This window comes from Poecilia reticulata, linkage group LG5, assembly GCF_000633615.1.
Source record: "Poecilia reticulata strain Guanapo linkage group LG5, Guppy_female_1.0+MT, whole genome shotgun sequence".
Classification (NCBI taxonomy): domain Eukaryota; kingdom Metazoa; phylum Chordata; class Actinopteri; order Cyprinodontiformes; family Poeciliidae; genus Poecilia; species Poecilia reticulata.
This window is the reverse complement of record NC_024335.1, coordinates 1,532,099-1,559,000: the sequence shown is the minus strand read 5'-3', so window position 1 is coordinate 1,559,000 and position 26,902 is coordinate 1,532,099. Positions and strand designations below refer to the sequence as shown.

At 39.0% G+C, this 26,902-nt stretch overlaps 2 protein-coding genes across 3 annotated transcripts in view; both read right to left on the bottom strand.

Annotated features, from left to right (window-relative positions):
* tomm34 (translocase of outer mitochondrial membrane 34) overlaps window positions 1-5,774 on the bottom strand; it is an 8,761-nt gene extending 2,987 nt beyond the window's left edge. The window contains exons 1-7 of the mRNA XM_008408285.2: window positions 5,514-5,774; window positions 4,682-4,827; window positions 4,332-4,431; window positions 1,720-1,872; window positions 905-1,077; window positions 617-764; window positions 340-466 (exon numbers count right to left, since the gene is read on the bottom strand). Coding sequence (XP_008406507.1) covers window positions 340-466; window positions 617-764; window positions 905-1,077; window positions 1,720-1,872; window positions 4,332-4,431; window positions 4,682-4,811 — 831 coding nt within the window. The 5' untranslated portion in view covers window positions 4,812-4,827; window positions 5,514-5,774. The remainder of the gene's footprint in view (window positions 1-339; window positions 467-616; window positions 765-904; window positions 1,078-1,719; window positions 1,873-4,331; window positions 4,432-4,681; window positions 4,828-5,513) is intronic.
* A 1,894-nt stretch (window positions 5,775-7,668) lies between these two features.
* Window positions 7,669-26,679, bottom strand: LOC103464295 (protein-glutamine gamma-glutamyltransferase E-like). Of its 2 annotated transcripts, none has more exons than XM_008408287.2 (15): window positions 26,556-26,679; window positions 15,497-15,667; window positions 14,382-14,636; window positions 13,485-13,603; window positions 13,053-13,181; window positions 12,135-12,312; window positions 11,398-11,533; window positions 11,169-11,278; window positions 10,925-11,040; window positions 10,720-10,846; window positions 9,716-9,891; window positions 9,450-9,624; window positions 9,188-9,351; window positions 8,346-8,479; window positions 7,669-8,146 (listed from the first exon to the last, which is right to left on the bottom strand). In XM_008408287.2, the coding sequence occupies exons 2-15, from the start codon at window positions 15,510-15,512 to the stop codon at window positions 7,999-8,001; spliced, it is 1,983 nt and encodes a 660-aa protein (XP_008406509.1). In that variant the 5' UTR covers window positions 15,513-15,667; window positions 26,556-26,679; the 3' UTR covers window positions 7,669-7,998. The 2 variants fall into 2 exon arrangements, with proteins under 2 accessions (XP_008406509.1, XP_008406508.1); XM_008408286.2 differs by lacking the exon at window positions 26,556-26,679 and adding an exon at window positions 20,730-20,816.
* Window positions 26,680-26,902: the final 223 nt, after the last annotated feature.

Genomic DNA, 26,902 nt, shown 5'->3' with positions numbered 1-26,902 from the left:
GTAGATCTGTGTGGTGTAGATCTGTGTGGTGTAGAACCAGGTGGTGTAGATCTGTGTGGTGTAGATCTTCCAGCACGGTTCTGGATCGGCTGCAGCATTGAGTTTTAGTCAGACCTGCTGCTGCAGTAATCTAAGAGACGAGTTTCTCTGGTCTCAGACTTTCGTCCTCTGGTCCTGAAATGTTCTGCAGCTGCTAGAAGAACCACTGAGGAACCGGCTTCATGTGGCTCTGAGGTCAGAGGTCAGCCTGATCTCTGGTCTCTAGCCGTCATAACTGAAGCTGTGCGTTGACCCTAGATCTATAACTCTAGATCATTCTTCCAGGTTTGCCGCTCTCACCTTGAGCTCCTTGTGAGCCTGCGCCCTCCGGTACAGCGCCTTCACGTTGCCGCCGTCCATCCTGAGCGCCTCGCTGCAGTCCCTGACGGCGTCTCTGTGCTGCTTCACCGACAGGTAGCACAGCGCCCTGAACACAACTCAACTCATTAACTCATTTAGACATTTTAAGACTCTGTAATTTGATTGGTTAATCGGGCGTCGTGACATAAAGGCTGTTTGCTCTCATCATCTCCTGTATTCTCTGGTTCATCTACATGTGAAGGCATTTCCAGCTCACCGGTTGGTGTAGGTTGTGATCTCGTTGGGGTTGAGCTTCAGGCTCTGGCTGTACTTCTCTATGGCCTTCTTATGCTCCCCTTTCTTCACCAGACTGTTGCCTTCTTCCTTCAGAGCCTGAGCTTTCTTCATGTCTTTGTCACTTGGTGCTAACAAGAAGAAAAAAAAAAAATTTGGATTTAAATCTTTGTTAGGTCCAATAAATTGGGGCAAAATGATCCCATTCCATCTGTTAAAAGTGCACCAAGACATGAGTGGTTTGTTGCTGCAGGAAGCTGGAGGTGCTCACCGGGTTTGTCTGTTTTCTTGACGCCGTTCTGCTGCGGCGCCGGGTTTGCCTTCGGACCGCTGCCTGCAGCCCGCTGGGCGAGCTTCTCCCTCACCGCCAGAGGAACGGTGGGGATGGGGGGGAGTTTCTCCCTCCACGACGGGCCGTCTGCCTCCGTTAGCGCTTTAGTCATTCTGGCAAAACGGGAGACGATTTTATTCACATGCAAAATAAAACGACGACCTGCTGCCCCCAGTGGCGCAGATGTAAAGCTGCAGGGTGCAACTTTTATAAAAATTATGCTTTTACATGTTTGTCATGAGGCAGATAATCTGTGAAAATATTGCCGTCTGAAGAAATGCACCAAGAACAACCAGTCAGAGCGCCGTCAATCACCACCGCGTACGTGCTGCTAAATGTGAGAAACAACTTACCGTTACAGGAAAACCATTTATCCACTGTCATCGGTTACCATGCCAACTAGCGCAGCATTGACAAAATGCGCAGCAGAGAGAGGGGGAGGGGTCAGATGACTGAGCAGCGCCATACGTTGGGTGATTGACAGCACTGAGACCTGCCTCCCATCTCTAATTGGTTGCTTCTACACAGGGAGCGCCATCTTTTCAGATCATCCGTCTCACAAAGAAAATGTTTCTGATAAAAATAACTTTAAAACCACACAGGGACCAGAAAAACATGAAACATGACGAATAAAACACCAGTTTCAGAGAAAGGATGCAAAACGGAGACAGAAACTAAACGGCCACATTCTTGCTAAAGTCGCGCTGAGAGGCAGAAGCCGGTTTGGGCGTCTGAACGGAGCAGCGGCTCCCGACCTGTTGGTGCCGTCATGAGCTGCTGCTATGTTGCAGTCGATCTGCAGGGCGGTTTTGTAGTCGATGTAAGCGTGTCTGTAGCGCTCCAAGGCTTCGCAGGCAGCAGCGCGTCGGAGCAGAGACTTCACGTTGAACGGGAACAACTCCAGAGACCTGAGAGGAGATGGGCAGACCACAGGTGAACAACTCAAAATGATTCCCAACGGGCCGGAGATCCACATGAAACAGGAGGAGCAAGGTTTGGAAAAAAGGATAAGAAGAAACAAAAGATCTGGTTTCTGCAGAACTGCGTGAATAAATGAGTTTCCATGGTGGAAGAAAACTCCTTTTAGTTGTGATTTGTTCTGATTTTGGGTTTTTATTCATATGTTTTAGTTGAAGCATCAAAAACAGAGACAATTATTGTCTCTGTTTTCGATGCTGTGCAGTTGGAAGGAGTTCTGCTTTTTTCTTTCGGCCAGTGAAGATGCAGGAAACAATTTGTTTTTTACAACTGGCAGAAATAATAGCATTAGTTATTCTATCTATCTATCTATTACAGTGACGTGCGGTCAGGGGAGGCAGAGCCTCACCTGTCTTCATGGGAAAATAATATATAATAATAAAATCATTTATATTGCTATTTTCGCCCTGTGGTTTGTACTATAAAGTATCTATTTTTTACTTAGCTTAACCAGTTCTGATTAGTTTTTCTTCAAAATCGCTGGATTTTCACATTTTCCCATTCAAATGCTCAGAAGCGAAGCAGGTGAGGCAGCAGCAGCTGAGCCTCACCTGGGATTACGCAACCTCTCGCTAACGGCACCGGCTGCCATGATATGACAGCATGTTCCTCCTGTCTGTACGCCGGCAATAAAATGGCTAAAAAACATTTAATATATGGACTGATTTTCCTTAATCTAGTCTATGTCTACAACGTACAGTGTTTTTTTGTCACTAACTGTGTGTGTGTATCATGTTTTGAGTGCGGAGGAGCGATCAGAAACGCCAGAGAACAGACTCGAGGTGAGGCAGGCAGTTCTCTTGCCTCACCGCTGGGGGCGCTCATGATCCCAGATATTGTGACAGCACAACTGCAGAGTAAGACACGGTGAGCTAGCCATGGAGCTAACCACACAGGAAATAAGTACAGCGATATATTTGTTTTCTCCTCTCTTCCGACGTCAACATGAAAGACTACATTTCTACACTTTAACAGTTTTCTAAAGTGGGTTTTCAATTGAAGCAGGAGATGATAACTAAAGGAAGACCAACACCGGAGCTGAAAGTTTTGCTTCGAAACAGTTTGACGATATTTAAACGGAGTAGTAAAGACATGGAGGACAGACTTGGCTTTGGATGAACGGATATTTCTGTGCAGAATTAGTGGTTCATGGATTTCATTGATAAGGTAAGACATGTTTTTGTTTAGTTTTTTAATGAAATGTGCGTTTTGCGGGCTACAGATTGTATGTCTGATGGCGCGTTCACACTGCAGCCTGAAGTGACTCAATTCCGATTTTTTTGCCGGGCCGTTCACTCTGCCAGTAAATGCGACCTGCATATGTTCTGCAGTGTAAACGAGCAAACGACCTGAGTGTCCCGCATGCGCAGTAGAGGGCGCTATAGCGTCAGTGTTCTGCCAATCGCCATAAAAAGAAGAAGAAGAGCTCAGTGTTTGCGGAAGTAAACATGGAGGCTAACGGTGGAGCTTAGTTTATATATTTGAAGTTGTTATCCGGCCGGAGCAGCAAATTAACAACTTAATCCTGATATAGTCCGTCATGGTTGTTGTTTTTCTTCCTGCTTGCGCGTATCAGGAGCAGAATAGTGAGATTTGTTGAGAATCAGTGACGTTCAGTTCGGATGAATACGACCTGAACGTTATGGTCGCATTTGAATCGGATACGTATCGGATATGGGTCACATTCTGAAAATGATCCGACCTGTGCTGTTCACACTGCCATGAAAAGATCGGATACAGGTCGCATCACGTCAAAACAATCGGAATTGGGTCACTTCAGGCTGCAGTGTGAACGCAGCCTCTGTAATTCAGTAAAGTAGAAGCGGAAGCTAATCCAGTTTTTTGGTGTTAAATCCTAAAACATGAAGTGGCATTGTTGTCAGTTGCTATGACAACGAGTCTGAGTGTAGCTTGGCTTTCTAGCTCTTTCCCTTTGCTGTGGATCACAGCACGAAATTAATACCTACATTTCTAAGTTTCACTGAGTTAACGCGGCTATGGATGGATGTAAAAGATTTAGTCTTTTTCCCCCCCAGCGTTGTATGAATGCACGAAATTTCCGTACGTCCAACAACATGCAGGGTGTCTAAATAGTCGTAAGTCAGAGCCTCACCTGCAAAGAACCTCACCGCAGGTCACTGATATATATATTTATATATATATGTATAAAGAAAAGTCCCTTCTCGCCCTCTGTGGGTGGTCTCTCTCTCTCTTTCATGAAATGTTAAAATTATACTTAAATGGAAACTCTCCCTGGTCATAAATATAAGATATTTAAAAACAAATAAAAATATAAAACAAACATACAGATAAATGAAAAAGAGCTGGGAAAAAGGAGTAAACTGTTAAAAACTGAGATTAACTATAAAAATGACACTTAAACTCTTACGTATCGCAGTCTTTGACACATTCTGAACAGTTCCCGTCCTTCAGGTAGCTGGCGGCTCGGTTGGAGTACAGGATGGCCAAATCTTCAGGGTTCTTTTTATCTGTGGATAATCAACAACAACAGATTAAAACAGAACATTTTCCCTGCGGGGCGACATGTAAATGGGATGAATTCAACAAGAGTTCAGGCTTTTTTCCTCCAAAACGCTCTGCGCGTGAGTGTGTGTGTGAAAGAAAGAAAAAAAGAAATGTGAAATATCATCTGTGATATCGTTAAGAGGTATTTATCACTCTTTTCAGTATTGCTGAAAAAGCTGCCATGCTCACAGAAAACGGCGCATTAATACTCACTGGACTTCTCCAGCTCCTTGATGGCCTGGCTGTACAGGCTGGTGGCGTCGCCATACTGGCCCGTCTTGAAACACTCATTTCCTGCTTGCTTTAGTTCTGTCCAAGACTTGGGTTTCTGTTTCTGAGGCATTTCTAGACTTTAAAACCTGGAAGAAAAAAAAAAGAAAAAGGAAAATCAAATTATTCAGAGAAAATCTTGCATAAATCTTCAAGTCAAGCTGCTCTTTATGATATTTTTTATTATACTTTTACTTTCAGTTCCAAGTAGTAGAATGAATGTTACTGACAGTAATTACAGAAATAAATGTGGCAGGATCTAATTTAACCGTATAATTTGGCTATAATTATATGACTGGATTAATTTGATAACACTTATGTGTAAACTGAGCCGTTTGTTATTACATTTGTTGTGCACCATTATTCATATACAAGGTAATCAAAGGAAAGAAAAAAGAAATCAACAAAAATAATTAACATTCCTCATATCAGTTATCAATAGACTGTAGATCTTGTGAAGCTACTGTACATATAATGCACTAAGTCAGGTCATCTTAATTTAAATTAGGACTTAAAACGAGTAAATTCGCCACATAAAGTCATTATGATTAAACAGTAAACTAACGTTAGCTAGTGATATAAACTATCAGTCTGGCTTTTTCAATAATACCGAAGCCAAAACAATCAATTAATTGCTCCGAATAATGCAGCTCAGTTTATAGAGGGTATTTTTTTTAATAAATATTTTTGTGGACATAGTGTTTCGAGGGGGGTTTATTAAAGCTAACTACATAGCCACTGCTAACCTAGCTCTGTAAATGTTAGCACCTCTTACCGGCTGGTGGATCTGACAGTCGGGATTCCTACTCTTCAAAACACGCTACACTTTTTCCCAGTTAGCCCAGCTAAAGCTAACATTACTCTGAGCTCCAATGTCGTCCTGCCGGTTTAGAGACACGAGGTTGTCCTCGGTCTGTGCGGAGCTTCTGGAAAGAAGATGCCGGTTGGATCTAGTAACTTCTCAGTTCGGTGGAGGCAGCGCCGAGGGGGAGCTACTGCAGCTAACGTATCGGTTTCACTTCGGTTTAAACGGTGCGTTCAGGGACCCCTTCAAGTGTCGCAAATGTGAAAAGTGTGTGAATAAGCGTTGCGTTGTGCCCTCTAGCGGCCGATCGCTGTTTTGAAGTTCCACTTGTTTCCCTTATAGATATTTACGTAATTAATACTGTAATGCGTAAATTTAATAACTAATTTAAATGTTTCAGTAATGAATTAAATTTAAATCGGTATTTTGATTAAGATTTATTGTCGTACGTAACTGTTTCAATAGTTTTTTAAAATTTAAATGTATTAAATCACAGTTCTTTTGCTGCGATCCATAATAAAATAATTTTAAAATACACCAAAATGGATTACCTTGGTTGTAGTAGTTAATCCCTCACTCCCAACTGAGAATTTTACATTTGACTGAAAATATAACATAAAAAATAATGAATAATGAATCATTTCTAAGTTGTAGTTATTTAATTGTGTAAATGATAAATTATTTCAATTATGAATATAAGTATGTTTGTGTTTTTAGTTTTATTTGTAATTAGATATTTAGCAATTTATGTATAGATAACTGACTTTCATTACGTCTACATCCTGAAAAACCCCCTCCATGCTGTTTTTTAAATTAATTTATTCAATTATTATGAGTAGTAGTGGTAGTAGTAGTAGTAGCAATAGTATTTGGTATTAATCAAAAGCACATGGACACATAAAATCACCGAAACCATTTTATTTAAGAAAGCAAAAATAAAACATCCACAGTGACTGATTTATAATCAATGGTACTGATCTTTTTGGATCTTACAGCTGCAAATAGCAAAACTTTTAACTGGGTTAAATGGCTTTGGTGAATTATTTTTACTATGAAATTGGCACATTTTAAAAACACACAAAACGTTTAAACTCAAATGAAAACTGAAAGCCTTTTTTTCAAACAAGGAACATCATTTTCTATTTTTTTTTCTTCTTTTTTTAATACCATCACATGTTGAGACGTTTTATTTAATGTGTCCCATTTTGTGCACAGCCGTGAACGCATCATCAGACGGAGCGCAGCAGTTGGTCGGTTTCTATTTCAGGGAAACGCCGTTTCTGGCTCTGGGACGCGAATAAATGTTCAACGAGAAACTGACTTAAAAATAAATATTGCTTCTGTTGAAAAACTTAACTTTAATAACAGGAAACTGGTAAAAACTTTAACTCTTCTCCAAAAATGTAACTTCATCTCATAAGCGGATCTCTCTGTTTGTTTTTTGTTTGTTGTTTTTTCCTTTTTCTTTTTGCTGTAATATATCCTTCTTTATATGTAATTAAATATATTTATGACACTTTCTGTTATGAAAACTATAACTGAAAAGGTGCACAAAGTTTTATTTTACCAATGTATATTTCTTTAACTTTTGTCTCTCTAGATTTTAACATCAACATCCTGAATGTCTGTAATTATTTTATATTATTATAATATTTTAATATTTGTCATTAACGTCCATATGTATGTTCATGTTATTTGTTTGAAATAAAGTTATATTTAAAAAAAAACTCATGTTCAATGAGCAGGTCTCGCGTTATTTGAGTATTAACTTGAAAATTAGAAATAATTTAATTTTTAAATTTAATTTTGTTCTCTCATATGTTTGCAATACTGTTATTTAGGCACACTGGCTTAAAATACTCTTTTTGTCTTGTCACAATCAAAATATTAAGGCATTTACTGAGGGCAACTATTAACTTATTGGAATGAATAAAAAAGTAAAGAAAAAAGAGGAATAAATAGTGTGAATAATTAAATCCCAAGTGAAAAAATCATAGCAGACTCCAACTTTATTTGATTATTAAAGCTATTATGTCACAGAGTTACACGTCCTAACTAGAGTCTAGGTTTTTGTTATTTAATTAGACAAAAAGTTGCACAATTAAGTAATTGCAAATCGACAACATTTCATGTTTTGGAAATTTATTAATCAGGAATACATATTACAAAGAGAAATCCCTGAGACACAAAGCACACAGAGGTACGAAACTGCAGGAAAAAGTTTCTTTAGTTGCTGGAAAGCAGGACAGTTTGTGCTATTTCCTTTATAAATCCTTTCATTAAGACTCAAAGTAAAATCAAAACATCCTTAAATAAATTATTTCTAGATTAGCAAGAAATTCTGCAACGCTTTAATTAACATATAATATCCCAGATTATGCAAAACCGTAAAACCTAAAACACATCTTCTGTCTTGATTTCAATCATCTCGTAAAGCGAAGACGATGTGAGAAAGTCAAGGTTTAATGTTGACGATGCAGCTGGACTTGATGTCTTTGAAGGAACTGCAGCTGAAGTTGACCAGCAGACTCCGCTCTCCGGTTTTGTAGGGAACGAGGACGACTGCAACACGGAACCTGCAGTTGGGCCGCAGATTTGGAAGTCTGCAAGCAGCACGAAAGCAATTTCAAAAATAGTTTGAGCAAATACCAACACTTGATTTTACCGTTTCCCTCTCAGACTTTATTGCAGTGTAGAAAACCTTCAATTCAGCAGATTATATATATTTACAGTTTAAATGCCTAAAAACCATCATAGATAACATTTCTGCAATAATTTTGCAGGTCCGTCATGCATACTCACTTGGTTATTTCTTGCCCGATCATGAGTCCACTTCCAGACAGACTCATAGAGCAATCGCTCAAGGTTTCATCGATAGGATTCGTGAAAACCACTTCAGCAGTCAGCTCCTGGTTCACCTTGCTTCCCCCAGACACCTGCATCACAAACAGCCTTAATCCGCTAAAAAAATAACTCTAAAAGAATCACATTTACCTTTTCAACCTAAAAACGTAGATTAATAACTCAATAAGAAAAGAAATTCAAAAAAGTATATTTTCCTCAGACTTATCAGTCGTGGTGAAAAGACAAAAAGTACAAATATGCTTGAACCAGATCTGATCCAGTTTCATGTTAAGCCACTGAGCAGTTCCACACTGTAAAAAATAAAATCAGTGTATCTCCAGCGGTTTGCTAATTGCTGCTGGCTAGTCTGAAGGAGCTCTGAGGATGAGCCTCATCTTGAAGCTCCTTCAAGATGAGGCTCATCCCTCGGGCCAGCCAGAGGGATGTTCCCCTCTGGCTGGCGTTAAAATGGGGAACATCCCAGAACATCCCAGAGGGATGTTCCCCTCTGGCTGGCCCGTGTACTTCATGGCCTGGACGCTGATGCTGACGGAAAACGTCCTGGTGGTGCTGGTGTCACTGCTCACTAGGTCCAACCAGGCGTTTGTGACAGCTGAACGGTTGCCATGGAGATCAAAGGATTTCTCAAACATGCGTAAAAGAATCAAGGCGACGCCCCAGGTTTGTTTTTGATCAGGGAAAAACATTAAAACACGATGGAAAGTTACATGATACTGCCCCTTTAATGGGTGGGGAAGAGGTGACTTTTAAAAAGTTACATTGGTAATTTCTGTACTTACAGTGATGGAGACTGGGGGGTTGGTGAGCACAACTCTTTCTGTTGCCAAGTACACGTTGTTCTCCTTCTGTAGGTCCGTGATTATCGCTGATATGCTCATGGTCCGGCTTTGTATCATGTACTTATGGTAGACTGAGAATGGGACCTTAATAGGGACAATCAGATCTAAAACAAACCAAAAAAAAACAAGCAAATTTGAGTTCATGATTGTCAGATTTCAATTTTAGATCCAGGTTTTCAAAGAAAAACGAAAAGTGAAGGACCTTTCTTCGGCAGCAGCTTCTGCTCTGTGACCTCGGTCTGGATGTTCCCCTCTGGCTGGCCCGTGTACTTCATGGCCTGGACGCTGATGCTGACGGAAAACGTTCTGGTGGTGCTGGTGTCACTGCTCACAATCATCTTCAGGTTCACATCCTTCCCGTTCTCTGGCTTTGAGACCTTCATTGGGAATCAGAGGAAAGTGAAAATTCCCTCTCTTCCTCACAGAGGCAGACCAGGAAAGACGTCTGGCACTCTGGACGAAGGCTACCTCTTCAAATCGGATGAGCAGCTGTGGTTGAGAAGGATCAGGTGGAGGTGCGGTGCTCATCTCCAACCCTGAAGCCAAAACCCCCGAACCAGAACCGCCAGCATCCCGCCTCACCGTTGATCCATTGACGATTTTGTCGAGAGCATATGCAAAGACCTTTCTTTCCTCCACAGATCCTGTATCGGGTCAGTCAAAGAAGCTGCGTGAATAAACAAGTTTCATCACAGCATTTTAACGCTTTAACAGTTTCATGTCAGTTGATTTGAGTCTGTAAATATCAGGTTTCCTCCAGTGTTGTTTGATTTATTATTCTTTTCATACACCAGTAACACGGTGTATGAAAAATACACCATATTTACACCTGGAGCACGGTAATTCACCGTGTATTACGGTGTATTACTGTGTTACTGGTAATTATCTGTTCAAAATGATCATGGCGTTTGATTGTACATACATAACCTACAGAAAGACTTTCAGTTATTTAAGTTTTGTTGTTGATGTTTTATTTACTAAATTTCCTGTCATCTTTAAATAAATGTTTTACAAAAAGCTCTTGTAGCTAATAGGGCTGCACAGTGGCGCAGTTGGTAGAGCTGTTGCCTTGCAGCAAGAAGGTTCTGGGTTCGATTCCCGGCCCCGGTCTTTCTGCATGGAGTCTCCATGTTCTCCCTGTGCGTGGTGGGTTTTCTCCGGGTACTCCGGTTTCCTCCCACAGTCCAAAAACATGACTGTCAGGTTAATTGGCCTCTCTAAATTGCCCCTAGGTGTGAGTGTGTGTGTGCATGGTTGTGTGTCCTGTGTGTCTCTGTGTTGCCCTGCGACAGACTGGCAACCTGTCCAGGTGACCCCGCCTCTCGCCCGGAACATTAGCTGGCGAGGAACCAGCAACCCTCCCAAACCCACTAAGGGACAAGGGTGTAAAGAAAATGGATGGATCTTGTAGCTAATCAGAGCTCAGTTTGAAAACACAGAGCGCCCCCTGCTGTCCATGCAGGTGAGCCCACCTTCTCTGTGCTTGTAGGTGTTGGTGAGGTCCACCCTCTTGTACGAGCCAACCGCCTTGGTGGAGATGTTCTGTCCAACTGTCTCCGTGTCAGAAAAGATTTTCGTCCTGGATCCATCACTTCTCACCTGGCAAGGCCATCAAAAACCCATCATAAGCAATCGAGCTTTTATTTTCTAATGCTTCAGAGTTTACTCTATACTGACCAGCCAGTAAACGGAGTCGGCGTTGACCTCGGCGAAGACAAACGGGACGTCGTATTTAAGATCGACTTCTCCGTTCCGGATGGCGGTCACTGAGGCCGGGCCGCAGCAGAACAGACCTGCAGACACACAGGCAACAGATTATCAAGTTATTTTATCCAAACGTTCACCCCACTGGTTTAAGATGAGTACAAAACAACAAGTTGATGAGAATTAATAAAAGATGCCGAGGGAAGGCTTTCCGTACCTTCACTCCTTTCCTGTGGTGTTGGATCCACAACCTGCCAGCCATCATATTTCCCGTCTTTTGCCAGGTCTGGTCGTCTCATCCACCCCTCGACCCAGACATGGAAGTTCCTTAAGAAGAGAGCACAACATTCAGACTCTCAACAAACATGCTAAAATAAAAACCAACAGACACTGAGAGGTCTTCAGACTCTGTGCATCTTTAGAGTAGTAAATACAGAGCCTCTCACCAGATGCTGTCTTTGGATTCCCGCTCCATCGCTCCGTTATTATCAAAGTAGTTGTCGATGGTCAGGTTCTTGTTGGTGTCGTGAGCCGATTGGAAGTTGCTGACAACACGGCAGGGAATCCCCAGCAGCCGCATCACTGAAACCACGCAGGAAAAATTCAGGAAAATGTTTTTTTTTCTCCACCTGGTTCGTCTTGATGCCTTTGTAGTGACTTTATTTTTGATTATTAAAGCTGCAGTATGTAACTTTTATAAAAAATATGTTCTTTTACACATTTGTTGAAATTGTCTCCATTTTTGTGACATTATGGTACGAGACAGATAATCTGACAAAAATGAGCTCCTCTACCTTCTCCCACTGCTAAATAGAAACAACCAATCAGATCCAGGAGGCGGGTCTTAGCGCTGTCAATCACAATCCCTTCATTTCTCTTTACTACGCTGCAGCTAGCGTGGCCTGTCAAGTTAGCATGGTGGTGGATAAACAGTCTTTCTGTAATGATGAGTTGTTTAGACGCCATTAGCACATTTGGCAGCGAGTACACAAGGTTGACTGACAGCGCTCTAAGCCCCTCCTCCTGGCTCTTATTGGTTGTTTTTGTACATTTCTTCAGGGGAGGAGAAGGTGATCCATCTTTTCACAGATTATCTCTGTGACAACATGTAAAAACCATATTGTTTATAATACTTATATACTTATATTTTCAGTGAATGTAGAAGCTGACAGTCAGACTTTACCAGAACACATGACGCCGGCGAACACCCAGCACTGCCCGTATCTGACGGAGCGGTAGTAGGAGTTGTACCACTGCTTCAGGATGGCGTAGCTGCCGCTCCAGTAGGTGGGCGGGAACCCGCCGCTGTAGTCGTTTCCCCAGTTTCCCATCACAACGCCGCCTTCATCGGAGCTGTTGATCTGAAGGAAAGTTAATCACACTTTCATGTCAGCAATACACACGAATCCAAAGTTTTAGGTTTCTGCTCCGAATGTAAGAAAAGGCTGTCATGGTTAACTGAAACTGACAAAATAACGAAATATGAAATTGAGGAAACATTTTTGTTAATTGAAATAAATGAAGACAGTAATTGATAGGAAATTACTGGAAATTACTATAGTTTTTATAGAAAAAACTATAAAAAACTGGTGCCTATTTCCAGCTAATGTTCCGGGTGAGAGACGGGGTCACCTGGACAGGTCGCCAGTCTGTCTCAGGGCAACACAGAGACACACAGGACAAACAACCATGCACACACGCACTCTCACCTAGGGGCAATTTGGAGAGACCAGTTAACCTGACAGTTATGTTGTTGGACTGTGGGAGGAAACCGGAGTACCTGGAGAAAACCCACCATGCACAGGGAGAACATGGAGACTCCATGCAGAAAGACCGGGGCTGGGAATCGAACCCAGAACTTTCTTGCTGCAAGGCAACAGCTCTACCAACTGCGCCACTGTGCAGCCCCTGGACTATAATGTGTGTTTATAAAATTAACTAAAGCATGCAGAGATATAAAATCCTTCATTTTTGTGTTATTAATCTATTTATTATTCATGCAAACTTATCTGAAATTTTTTTTTTCCTTAACACACAAGCAGTTTACGTCAGCTGTCGGCAAATTACGGCACTTAAACCTGACGACGGGTTTGTGGCCTACCATGGCGCTGACCACCCGGCTGACGTAGATGGGGCTGCAGCGAGCAGAAACGTCATCAGCTGGATTAAGCCAGTATTTGACGTTGAGGTCGAGCATCTTCAGGCAGATCTTCACCATGCCCTGCTCAAACTGGACAAAAAGACAGAAATGGTAGATTACTGCTCTTAGTCTGCCGTTATTCCACAACTGTGAAATAAAATCTAAACACCAGGTGTCAGTAAAACTAAACAGTTTATTTTGAAACATCCAAACACAACTATGTCCTTCACTTAAATAAGGTGAACTGAAGTTTTCTGATAAAGCCAATTATTTATTATTTATTGATAATCCAATAAACATTCTCTTTTGTAAAATTAAACATTTAGTCTCATCTTGAAGGAGTTCAGTAAAAACACATTAAGTTTTTATTACATTTATGAGTTTGGTTTGTACCTGCCCAAAGTCCCAGAACATTGGAGAGATGTAATCTCCGCCTCCTCTGTAGATGATTCCCTGTTCGTTCAGCACATACTCCCGCCTCTCCTCCTCCTTGGGCAGAAACACCCAGTCATCTGCAGAGGAAGCCAAATGACACAGAAACTGGTCAATCAGCTCAAAACAACAGAGAAAAACTGTTTGAGGGGAGATATATCAGCGTTTAGAGGGGTTATATAGAGTATTTATGAGTAGTAAGCAACTAAATTCGGAAAATCAGGGAGAAATTCTTGTGGAGGATATTTAGATCTACGTTGAAATTGAGTTGTTTTATATCTGGACCAGGTCTGAATATTTAAAAGATAATAATTTACTGTCCAGACATAAATGCAGATATTTTATTGGATATTTTAATATAAAACGGTCTGGAAAAAGTAAAGAATAAAATCAGAGAACTGATCATTTTGTAGTGGTCTCAAACTTTTCCAGAGCTATATATATATGTGTGTGTGTGTGTGTGTGTGTGTGTGTGTGTGTATCTTAGTATCTTAGGTTGGGGAAATGCAATAAATGTTGTTTTTATATTTTATACAAAATAAAGCTTTTTGGTTATGATGATGAAATATGCCATTTATTAAGTACAAACAAATTTAAAAAGTAATTATTGGGCCAAAATGGTTTCTTTTGTCTATTGAAACACGTTCAACACTTAATTTAAAGCAAAATAAAATCAAATTTTTTAAATAATTGCTTATCTTATCAGGTGAGTGTGTGTTAAATGGGCTAAGTGACCTGAAAAAGTTTGAGAAACACTGAACTAGAGTTAATTTAGAAACTTCTGAAAAGCTCACTACATCCCCTCACACTCAAAAACAAACAGAAAGAAATGAAAAGACAAATAACCCACAAACTCACCAGAACTCCACGGGTTGAAGAGGACAGAGAAGTTTGCCAAAACCTTTTCCTTGTCCTTGAAGCTGGCAGACAGAGTGTATTCGCCGATGGGAGCATCAGCTGGCGGTGAAACAATCAGAACCAGGACTCCGGTTTCAGGAGAAGAGCCCCGTTGAAGCTCTGCCTTCCACACCGCCTTGGCTGAAGCCGAATGCAGCGACCGGCCCGGGACGCCGAAGCGAGACTTCGTCCCCAGATCCTCCGATGGATCTTTTCCTGCAAACAGACGCAACTGAAGGAGTTAGACAACAATCCTCTGGATGCAAGTATGAGTTCAGTTTTATACAATAAATATATGAAACTTTATAAAATAGAGATTCATTTATAGGCCCCATGCAAATAAAAATAGCTATTAAAGGTGCAGGATGTAACTTTAATGAAAAAAAAATATGTTTATTATATATTTGTTAAACTGCCTCCATGCTGTGACAGTTAATATGATGAGAAAGATAATCTGTGAAAGGTTTGCACCAAAAACAACCAATCAGAGCCAGAAGGTGGACCTTAATGCTGTCAATCGTGCTCATGTACTCGCTCCTAAATGTGCTAAAAGCAGAGAAACAACTTATCATCACAGGAAAACTGTACATCCGCCATCATCTGTGGCTGTGCTAATTCACAACTGAATCTTGCTAACAGGAAAAGTTGTAGTAGCAGGGAGCATGAGGAGGAAAGAGCAGCACCACCCAGATTATGATTGACAGCGCTAAGACCTTCCTCCTGGCTCTGACTGGCTGTTTCCAGTTAATACTGGACTTCAACATGTTTTATTTAAATTTTTTTAGATAAAATAATATGGATAAATATCAACAAAAAGGCACTAAAAGGTTTTTTATATATCAAACTAAAAGGTTTAACTGATGTTTGGATGGAACTGGAAGACATTTTACAAAACAACAAATAAAATGAATTATGAAGTCTCTGTAAACAAAACATCCAGTTTTTGGTAGAAAGAGAATAACGGTAAATCATGCAAATGGGAATTATTGAGCCTCTTTTAATCTATCATGTGATTAATTGATTTATCACTTATTGCAACAGGCCTAGATACAAACAATGAATTTAAAGGCACCAACCTGTCACCACGGTCATTATGAGCTGGTCAAAGCCCAGGTTGAAAGGTTGAGACAGTTTGAGGGTGAGTTTGAAGGCTTGGCCTCGTCGGACGATCAGCTCCGTCACGGAGATCTCACTGGTGTGATGCTCATTGTTGTTGGTGTCACTGTGGAGGTCCACTAATCTAAAAACTACAAAAACAGGACAGGACAAACAAAAAATAAAGAAGAATCATAACATTATTCAGATAGAAACTAGATTTTAACATACAGAGCAACATAGAGACGGTTACAAAGTCAGCCTTCTATCACCTGAAGAACATTTCCAGGATTAGAGGAGTAATGTCTCAGCAAGACATAAAGAAACTCATCCAGGCGTTTCTCTTTAGTCGCATTCTGACTAAAACCAGGAAGATAGAGCACATCACCAGTTCTACAGTTCTTCACTGAGAGAACAGGATTTAAACTACTGCTGGTAGTTTATAAATCACTGATGGGTTTAAAGATCTGCTGCTGCTGGATCAACCTTCCAGACCTCTCGGGTTCTGGTTCTGCTCTGCATCCAGAACTAAACCCAAACCTGGAGGAGGAGCATTCAGCAGCGTATGAATCAGAAATAATTGCTTTTATAATACTTTGTGATTGTTTTGAACTTGCTTATATGGTTTAGTTTGTTTTACTTTTGTGTAACCCGGTCGTAATGGGTTCCAGATTTCCCTCTTACATATCAGATCTGGATTTTTGTGAAGTTTCACCTGGTCAAATAAAGAAAAGACAGAAAGAAAAGCTTCTATGCACCACAAATCTGGATCAAATTTCCATAAAACTGCAAAACGGCTGAAATACTGAGTTCCTAGACCACACGTGTCAAACTCAAGGAAAGGTAAATCTGGCCCACCATAGCTTTTCCAGTGGTCCTCAAGACTCTAAATTACATCAGTAAGTTCATCCAGTTTGTCACAGATCTGCAAAAGTCACACAAAATCAACAAATCTGCAAATTTTTTATGATTTTACTGCACATGTTCTCAAAACTGGTCAAAAATAATGGGGTTAAGCGACTGCTGAATCAGCATTACTTGATGTCAAGTTAATACTCTGTAATCGATACGGCGAGTAACAAAAAATCTCATTTAACATCATACATGAGCACAAATATCGAATTCCTTACAAATATTTCACAATTGGCACCACAAAATGTATAATTTTGATTGCAAAACGTACAGTACAGTAAAGCAATCACAAAATCCCGGAGGAACAGCTAGTTATTGTTGTTGTGTTGTTTTAACAGTTTAATTGGTTTTGTTAATGTATTCTGGCCCTACAAGATGATTCAGATTATTTTTAAAGCGTTATGATTTATGTAGTTCATGCTATTGAGTAATTAACGAGGTCAAAGTGCTTCTCGCGGTTCTGAGCCTGATTGTTCTGAAAACCAATCCTGCCGGTTCCGGGCAGCTGGATGCAGACGGGGCGTGGTGAGTGTTGAACTCTGTTACTAACTATCTGTCAAAAGTCTGCTGACATACACTGACAGCAGAAACTGGGTGTGTTGGTTGCTTAATTTACTCATCCCAGCCTGTGTGTGAACGGGGCATGCCAAAACAGGAGAGTACAATGAAACACACCCTTTCTGCAGAAACACCCTCAAGAGTTGTGCAAACACTCCAGAAATCCACAAACCTCATGCAAAGAAAGTTGGATAAAGAACTGTAAGTAAATAAATCCAATCACAAAAACAGATTGAGCAACATCTGAACGTGGATTTTGCCCCAGAAAAGAACAACGAAGAGAAAGTTTGGGTTAAATGAATCAATAATTACTTGTTAATTATTGTGTGACTATGAATGAGTGAGTAACGAAAGTGAGCTACAGGTAAGCATATCATATTATAGTATTAAGGTTGTGATTCCAGTCCCAATTAATTTACCGTTTCTGGCTTTTTAAAAAAGAGCAACACCTACACAGGTAACCGATTCTCCGGAGAACTAAATGTTTTTATTTAGTTAGAAAATTCTGGCTAAAATGCAACCAAATAAACATCCAAAAACTGTTGCAGCTGCTGGATGTTGTGAAGCAGATTCCCTCATTAAACGCAGGTAAGAATCTCTTCAGAAGCATGAACCTCCAGGCGTGTGTTAACATGAAGCTCAGAGGAAATGTCAACAGCCACAAGCCGAGAAAAGAAACAGCTTCTCCCTAATTATCTGGCACAGATTGTTTTACAAGCAGTTTTAATGATGACAAGTTCACTGTGTGGTCAAGTTGTGTAAGAAAAAAAAAAACATTCTTTGGAGATTTCAAGTCGACAGCAGGAGAGGTATGAAAATATTTTTTACAATTTTCTCCAAAATCTGCCCGTCTAGCTGTCTGCCTGAACCTTTAGGGCAGGGGTGTCAAACTCCAGTCCTCGAGGGCCGGTGTCCTGCAACTTTTAGATGTGCCTCTGCTGCACCACACCTGAATAGAATAATTAGGTCATTAGCAAGGCTCTGGAGAACTTACCTACACAAGAAGGAGGTAATTAAGCCATTTGATTCAGGTGTTTTGTACCTGTGGCACATCTAAAAACTGCAGGACAGCGGCCCTTCAGGACTGGAGTTTGACACCCCTGCTTTAGGGAAATATTCTCTTCTCCAGAACAGCCTGGATTAGAAATGTTGGACCTTAACAGCTAAATGTTTGGAGAAAGTCAAACACAACTCACCAAACCATCAGGCTTTTTCTTGTTTATCTGTTTGTATTTGTCCTGGTGTCGTGTTTTTATTTTCTATTTGTTTAAATTAGATTTCTGCTTCAGTTAGTCTTATTTAATTCTCATCCCTGGTCTCATTTGGTTTTCTTTTCACTTGTGTTGAACAGGGTCTGTTATCTTCCAGATCAAACCTAAGGACCGGGGGCCAAACATGGCCCACCGTAGCTTTCTGTGTGGCCCTCAAGGCTCCAGATGCTAAATTATGTCAATCCATTTTCTGTGATTCTGTAAATTCACGTAAAATCAACAGATTCCCACATTTTTCCCCGCTAATGCATAACCGTAAGTTTATTGTACATTTTAACTCCCACCTTATGGAAGTATTTTGTACTTTTACGACACCGATGCCTGAGCCTTACTTGATGTCAAGTTAATGTAATACATAAAAGTAAATATTGTAAAAGTCCTTAAAAATATTTATAAATTAGCGCCACAAAAGTAGTGATTTTATTTGCAAAAAAAAAATAAAATCACTAAATTAATTGTGGCATCCTGGAGGGATTGGATAATGTGAAAAGATGTTTCATTTTATGAAGTGATATTTATTAATATTTTAACAGTTTGTTAATGGGTTTTATCAATACTTTAGAACATTCCTGATCTTGATTTGGCCCAAAATGAAGAAGAGTTTGACGCGGCTCTTCTGGATGTCTGGTTTTATTTCTCGTTTGCATCATTTATTCCTTTAGTCCATCCTGTTAGCTCATGTTTTTCACCTGGTACCTGATTAGTTTCCGCCTCACCTGTCTCACATTCCATTTAAGTAGTTTGGTGAACTCATGTCAAGTTTAAATAAATCTTCACGGTGCCACGTCGCCGTTCACATCTTGGCTTTTCCTTTCCTCGACCTTCACCAAACCAGACACTGAACACGGCAGCAGATTCACTGTTTGAACTGCTCAATAACTCTGGATAAAGTTATTTTCTTTAATCGTAAATAAACACAGCTGAGAGAAAAATGAAAATATTTGTCTGTTTATAGATTAATAAAATTAATCTCCAGGTTATTCCCTTAGCAGGTGAATCGCTTGCTGGATTAATGTTTGACAATCTGTTTTTATATTCTACAAATCAACACTGTATCAAACTCAAATTACAACATAAAAATGTTTGTAAAAGCCACTAAGTTGCTGTTTTATTTTGACAAAGTTGCCTGGAAAGTTTAATGTTACATTTCCAAGGTGTGTTCTGTTGTTCTTGGCGGCCAGAAACACCCGTCTGCCTGAAAGCTCCTCTACATTCATCTGTAAAGCTCAAGCAATTAAATAAACACATTCAGAGTTACTCAAATGGCAAAAGAACAAATAAATAATAATTGTTCACAGTCAGACTCATCTCAGTCTAATAGGCGCCCTGCTGAGCTGTGAACCTCTGCAAAGATAATCATTTTCTCCGCTGCTTGGTCTGCTCTGCCATACTTCTGTTCTCATTCATCGATTTAGATGTTTAATAGCTTCTCCTATTCATAATCATCTATAATTTTAAAATGTAGTGTTTTTTTTAGTTCAAGGATCCACATGGAATCCAGTGATTTAATGTAAAATCTGAAATATTTTAGATTTAAAAAAAAAAAAGATGAAGTCTGTTTTTCTGCTAAGCTGCCCTGGGGGAAGTTTGCTTTTATTTATATTAATAAAGAAAGCTGGATGGATTTTGTAAACTTGGGTTGTTATTATCATCACAAAATTTAAAATAGCTAAATATCACAAAAAAGCAAAAATTCAGTTTTCTCATGAGCCAAAATCAATTTACAGAATATATAAGCAACAAAATAGAAGGTGTAGGAAAAAACCAAGGATGGGACATTGCATAGTCAGATTTATTATATCACCTATTTTTATGTAAAAAAAATATATATATACAAAAACATCTGTTTTTTATTGTCGCTAAGTTCAGGAAGAGAATGGAGATAAATGTTGTTTATTATGTATGTATTATGTATAGGCTTGGATAGAATCGCACAAACTTTTTGAAAAAAAAAATGCTGTTTTAAAAAATGTAAAAAGTTCTGATTTATTCACCAGACTTGTCTTAGCAGCTGGGATGTAACAAGGAGAGGATTTTGGTGTAGAAAAAGGGGAAAAAAGGAAAATATGGTATTCTTGTAAATGTTGCCATGCAACCAAGTCCGACACACTACAAACTGACCAAACTAAGCTTTAAGAAACAGAAATGGTCTTTTAATGCCGTGAGGCCTCCTACATTAAAGCCTGAAGTCATAACGCTCTTGAAGTGTCTTAATAGCAGCCATTTTTCTTTTAAATCTTGATCCATTCATTCTGGGCGCAGCCTTTATATTTTTAAGGATTATGTCCACCTGAGACAAGTTTGAGCATGTTCAATTTTTATTGTTGCTTTTCAATAACAGCTTTGTACGGTGGAACTGCAACCAAAATGTCTCCAGAGTTTTAAAATCTCCAACGAAAAGATTTACATGCCTTAAACTTTACATAGTTTTAGTCTGTGTTCAAAAACAAATACTGGAGTTTTCGTACTGCACCTGAGCTGTAGTCAGTGGGCCGGTTGAGACTCATGGCTGCTCCTGTCGTGTTTCTCCTCCTGAGATGATGAGCTGAAAGCGGTCTGGTTGTCACCAAGCGTGTTCTGCCTGATAACTCTGCAGACACTGCTTTTAAAGTCCTTGTCACGCCCAGCCACATGCCATTTCTTTGAGAAATGGATGGTGCAACCCAGTCATGCATTCCGTGGAAATTATCCCTTTTTTCCAAGTATAACAACTGTATTAAAGATTTGCTGCTACCCTAAGTTACCAAATATCATTTTTCTGGTCAACAGCACAATTGTGCCCTTTACATGACTCTGACTGGGGTTGACACATTAAGCAATAACAGCAAATATTAAACAATGAGCTCTAAAGATTTATTACAGCGTTTTTTTGTTGGCTGGGTAAAATTGGTTTCTTGGTTCTCACAGTCGGTCGGATAAAATCCTCGACAAGATGACAACCAGGAAAACAAGGGATGCAAATAGAGATGTTCTTTCAAGTCTTACTGTGATGCATCAAACATAAAATTAATCAGAAATAACACTGAAATGTTATTTCACGCATAGTCAAAGCTCATAAAGCTGAAAAAGTTTTATAATGTTTAATCTTTTCTCATTTTGCTATCTTAGAAAATGTAGTGAATTATATTGTGATGTTATGATTCTGCACAGAATTTAGGCTTCAATCATCTAACAGCCAAAAACTTGGATTAACAGATGGAATAAATACTCAGGTCGTTATTCAGCTAAGTTTAAAAAGTGGTTTAGTTTGTTTTTAACTGATTTTTTTGGAAAGACGCTGGAGTTTTTTAGGAGTTTTGTTCTGTCTGCATACGGTGATTAAACCCAATTAATCTCATTATAAATAGAACTGCTCTGTGAAGATCAGCTCTATTTAAAATGAGATTTATACGTAAAACCTTTTATCACGTTTGCCTCTGCAAAGGCTCTTCTTTAACTAGTTACATTTCCTCAATTACATTTACTTGAGTAACTTTTTTTTAAAAGTACTTTTAGGAGTTTTTTTACTACACTGTACTTTTTACTTTTACTCGGGTAATTTTATTATTAAGTTGTATCATTTCTGGATTTTCTACTCGCTGAATGAAAAACGAACATGAAACATGTTTTAAATAAAAATTCAACAGACACAGACACATCTGCAGTTTCTGTAAAATATATATTTTTTTTATTGAAAGTAACTGATTTGGGGGAATATTTTTTTGTTACTTATATAAATTATTGTCATTTTCGTCCATAAAATACCAACATTTCCACTTAACTTTATATTTTGGTCTGTCTGATTATGCATTTTTTTATTAAATAATTGTTAATTACTTCTTTCTTTTACTTGAAGCAGTGCTACTCTTACCCGAGTATAATTTTTGGTCCACTTCTGGTTATGTTGGAGAACATTATGTGTCACAAACAGAAGCTATGAACAAAGTTTGTTATCTTATCTAAGCAAACGTCGTGGCAGAAATGGATTTTCTCCGTCTGGTTTCTACATTCAGCCAGATAAGGTGAGGAGCTCCATCATTCCAGAATAAAGTTAATCAGTTAGAGGTGCTTCAAACGTCTGACTGGAACCTTTCCTGGACGTGTTTGGTTGGATGTAAAGGGGAAATGTGATGAGTGATGTGAGAAAATGTGTCAGTTCACTTACAGTGAGTCAAACCCATTAGCCGATGCCTGATTTTGTGAGAGCGCGGGGTTTTTTTTCTTCCTCTAATTTCTGACAAGCAGTTGAGGGAAGCTGAAATTGGGTGGAGTCACATTTTGAGAGTGTTTTCTTTTCGCTCAAAAATGTATTAGTCAAAAAGTGACTGTCTTGATTATAGCCCTTGGTGTGGACTAAGAGGGAAAGAATGGCATCTTCAGAACAATCAAGACGTAAGTACTTACATTCCTGTTCTGCCTAATTATAATCCATCCTATTTGTTTTCACAGTCTGTTGGTAGTGTGTGGCTACTAACAGACTAAATGTAAATATGTTGCAATCTTAATGAATTCAAGAAAAATAATTACATTTATTGTGGAATTGTAGTTAATTTAAATAACTGATATTTCTTTTCAGGCCAATTTTTCATTTTTCTGAAAATTAGAGCTGTTGTCCCGGAGATCAACTGAGAAGAAGTAATTTTTTATTAAATAAAAATGTTTCACAATCTTCTGAGCAGTAATTGTAAATGTAGATATTTGCTCACTCAGATGAGCGTGTAGTTGAGAAGCGGAAAAGAAATGGGTGTGATTCCTCGTATACAAGCTGTGAAATAAGAAGCAGTTAAATGGGAGTGGCTGAGGTGCGGCAATTTCCCCCCAAACTTTCATTATTCCATCATACCACCTCCACATGAACATGTTCTCACACAAGAAAACGAACCGTGATCATACCAGGAAACATACCACAGAGGCAACTAAGGAAAACAGACACACATGTTTGCGTGACTATCTTTGTGGGGACTTTCCATTGACTTCCATTCATTTAAACCTAAACCTAACCCTAAGCCTAACCCTAACTAACCCTAACCGAAACTCAATTGGTTAGTCCTAAATCTGACCCCTGACCCAAAAACAGTGTTTCCCCTTGTGGGGACGAGGCTTCGGTCCCACAAGGAACAGTGGGTCCCCACAAAGTAGTATGTGTCAGGAAGATGGTCCCCACAAAGTATTACAAACAAACGCACACGGACACACACACACACACACACACACACACACACACACACACTAGTTTGTATTTCTGCCCATATTAGGTCTTTGAACTGTCGTCCATCCAAAACTTATGTATTTTCCACAGTTTTGCTGCCCTTTTATAGCAAATCAAGTATAATCTTCAGTTATTATAAAAATGCTGTATTATATATCAATCAATCAATCAAATTGTATTTGTATAGCACATTTCAGCAGCAAGGCATTTCAAAGTGCTTCACATAATTAAAATAAAAACAGCATGTGACATTGAATAAACAGTGAAAGAGAAAGAGATAAAAAAAAAAAGATAAAAACATTAAAAGCCCTTTAGGACTTCAGTTAAATGTCGTTTAACTGGGACTCTAACCCTCAGGGACTTTAGTCAAAAACACCGTTTGACAAGGACTCCAACCTCTAGGCTTTTAGTTGAAACTCCGTCAACTGGGACTCTAAACCCCGTAGAACTTTAGTTAAACGTCGTTTAACTGGGACGTTTTCCGGGGGGCTTTACATCATTAAAACGTAGAAAAGAAATAAAAAGAAATTCAAAACATTAAAGACATAAAAACATGGAAGACATCAAAACCCGCACTCTAACCCTAATTTAGCCATAAGCAACTCTAAACAGGTGGGTTTTAAGTTGAGATTTAAAAGCACCCAGTGTTTCAGCTGTTTTTACAGTTTTCTGGAAGTTTGTTCCAAATCTGTGGTGCATAGAAGCTGAATGCTGCTTCTCCTCGTTTGGTTCTGGTTCTGGGGATGCAGAACAGACCAGAAGATCTGAGGGGTCTAGACGGTTGGTACAACAATAACAGATCTTTAAGGTATTGTGGTGCTAAATCACGTTCAGAGATTTATAAACTAACATCAGTATTTTAAATATATCAAACATGACTTAAAAGAAATTTGACTTTGTGAATGCTAAGGCTAGTTAGCATAGCTACAGATGACGATGGATAAACGGTTATTTATTTCTCCACCATTAGCACATTTAGCAGCACATACACGAGGATTGATGACAGCACTAAGACCCATGTCCTGGCTCTGATTGGTTGTTTTTGGTCGATGCATTTCTTCAGATGACAATATCAGCTCAGATCCTTTCACAGATCATCTGTCTCATAATATACCGTCAGCACATGGTATCAATTTTAATAAATACTTAAAAAAACAATTTTTTTAAAAATGTTAACCTTCATTATAATATTTTAGTGACATATGGTCTTTTGAAAGACCATATGTCTTGATGATAACATATGGTCATCTTCCTGATGATAGGAAGCTCCTTCCTATCATCAGGAAGGAGCTTCCTGATGATACATTAAATTAAATGATGCAAATCTGAGCAGGAAACGAATTAAAACAATCAAAACGTTTGCCCTCAAGGACCAGAACTGGCCAGTCTCATAACAGACTGACATTAGTGTGATTTTAAGGCTTACAGATAGATTTGGTAACGCCTGCTATTGTAAAGTAACATTTTGGAGATGACTCAAGTTATCGGATTTTCACTCTGGAACGAATTACTTCCTCAACACCATTTTGGAGAAGCAGAAGACAAAGGAAAGATGGATGAAGATGATTCAGTTACAAAGGTGCATTAAATCCCTTCAGTGAGATAAACAACTAAAATTAGAGCAGCACAACTTGTCACACTATTATTCCATCTCATTGTTTTCAGACCCCTTTCAAACACTTTTCACAGATTGTAAAACACTTTCACTGACAGGAATAGTTTAAAAAATTAACTTCTTGATGCAAAAAAATGGCAGGGAAGTCTTAAAAAGAGAGTTTTCTCTTCGGTCATAGGTTCTTTTCAGCAAGTCATGCCTGAATACATGACAAAAAGACAAAATTCAAACATTTAACAAAAGTTCAGCTGTGAAATAACTGGGCGAACAAACCTTACTGCCCTAAGAGCCGTTTTTGGCCTCAGTTCAGATAAAGAAAATTTGTTCAGAGTAATAAAAACTACAAGAATTAAATTATTATTTTGATAATATCTAATCAAGGATATTAATTTTGTTTAAAACTAAAGAATGATTCTATTCTTGCTTATAATAAAAAAAGAAAAACCAATATATTTTCTTCAATGTAACAAAATTTTTTAGAAAAACGTGAAACCAAGAGATTTGCATGTGCTACATGAGAATGATGAGCAAAAACTAGTTAATCTATCATTTATCTTGTTGTTTATATTTTAAAACATTACTCAGTTTTCAGCATTGTGGGTTTGAAGAGGGTCTGAAGAGGCAAATGCAGCTCCGGAGTCGCATGTTTTATTGGTTTCCATCTATTCATATGCTCTGTTTTATGTGTTTACTCAGGTAAATTTAATGTTATTTTGTAAAAAAATAAAAATAAAAACATGATCTTCCTGTCCTTGTAGAGCATTTTGAATGATCTTGCCATTTTTTACTAAACGTAAGAGAAAGTCTGCAGTGGGTGTAGCTATCACCCGTTTCTTTACATGTGACCAACAAGTGAGAAAGTTATGACCTGCATATTTTATACCTTATTAATAAGGATTATGGCTCTTTAATGACGAGCAGTCTGAGGCGTTGTCCACCTGCTCTGCCTCCCCTTCAAACACTGAACAAAAATATAAACTTTTGTTTTTAGTCCCATTTTTCATGAGCTGAACTCAAAGATCTGACTTTTCAGGTATCTTTCATTGTGGCACACCTGTGCAATAATCATGCTGTCTAAACAGCATTTTGATATTCCACACAGTGAGGTGGAAAGGCAATCACAGATTTAGACAGATTTGTGAACAACACTTCAGAGAAATTATTATTTTGTTTATATAAAAATGTTTAGATATTTGAGTTGAGCTCATAAAAAATGGGAGCAAAAACAAAAGTTGCATGTGAAGTCAATTCAGAAGAGGAAGGGAAGAAAAAAGAAAGAAAGTGAGAAGAAGGAGGAAAAAAGGACAAAGAATAAATTAAAGTCATGATTCACTGGGTGTAAAGAATGTAAAATCATAAGAAAACATGGCGGAACAGTGATTGTATCACACAGACCATAAAGAGGGACGGACAATGACGGGACAATTAGAAGCGTCAGACGGTAACGCAAAACGTTTAGTGTCACTTTTGAACGGTGATCTGCTCGTGTGTCGGACCTGTGAGGAGCCGGATTCATCTAGATCAGCGGTTCTTAACCTGGGATCGATCGAACCCCAGGGGTTCGGTGAGTCGGTCTCAGGGGTTCGGCGGAGCCTCTGCTGCGGAGGTAAAGACACACTTGTGTAAAGTCGTGATGACGCGCAGCTTTGCCATCTCTAGTTAAAAGGGATATAAAGTTGTTATTCCTATGTTATCAATTTTCTACTGTCAAGTCTACAACCGCAACTTAACCTTCTAATCATAACATTTGATAAATATTCATTGGAGAAATGTGAAGTTAATGAGCTACGATTAGGGCTGTTGTAAACGATTATTTTAGTAATCGAGTAATCTATAGATTTTT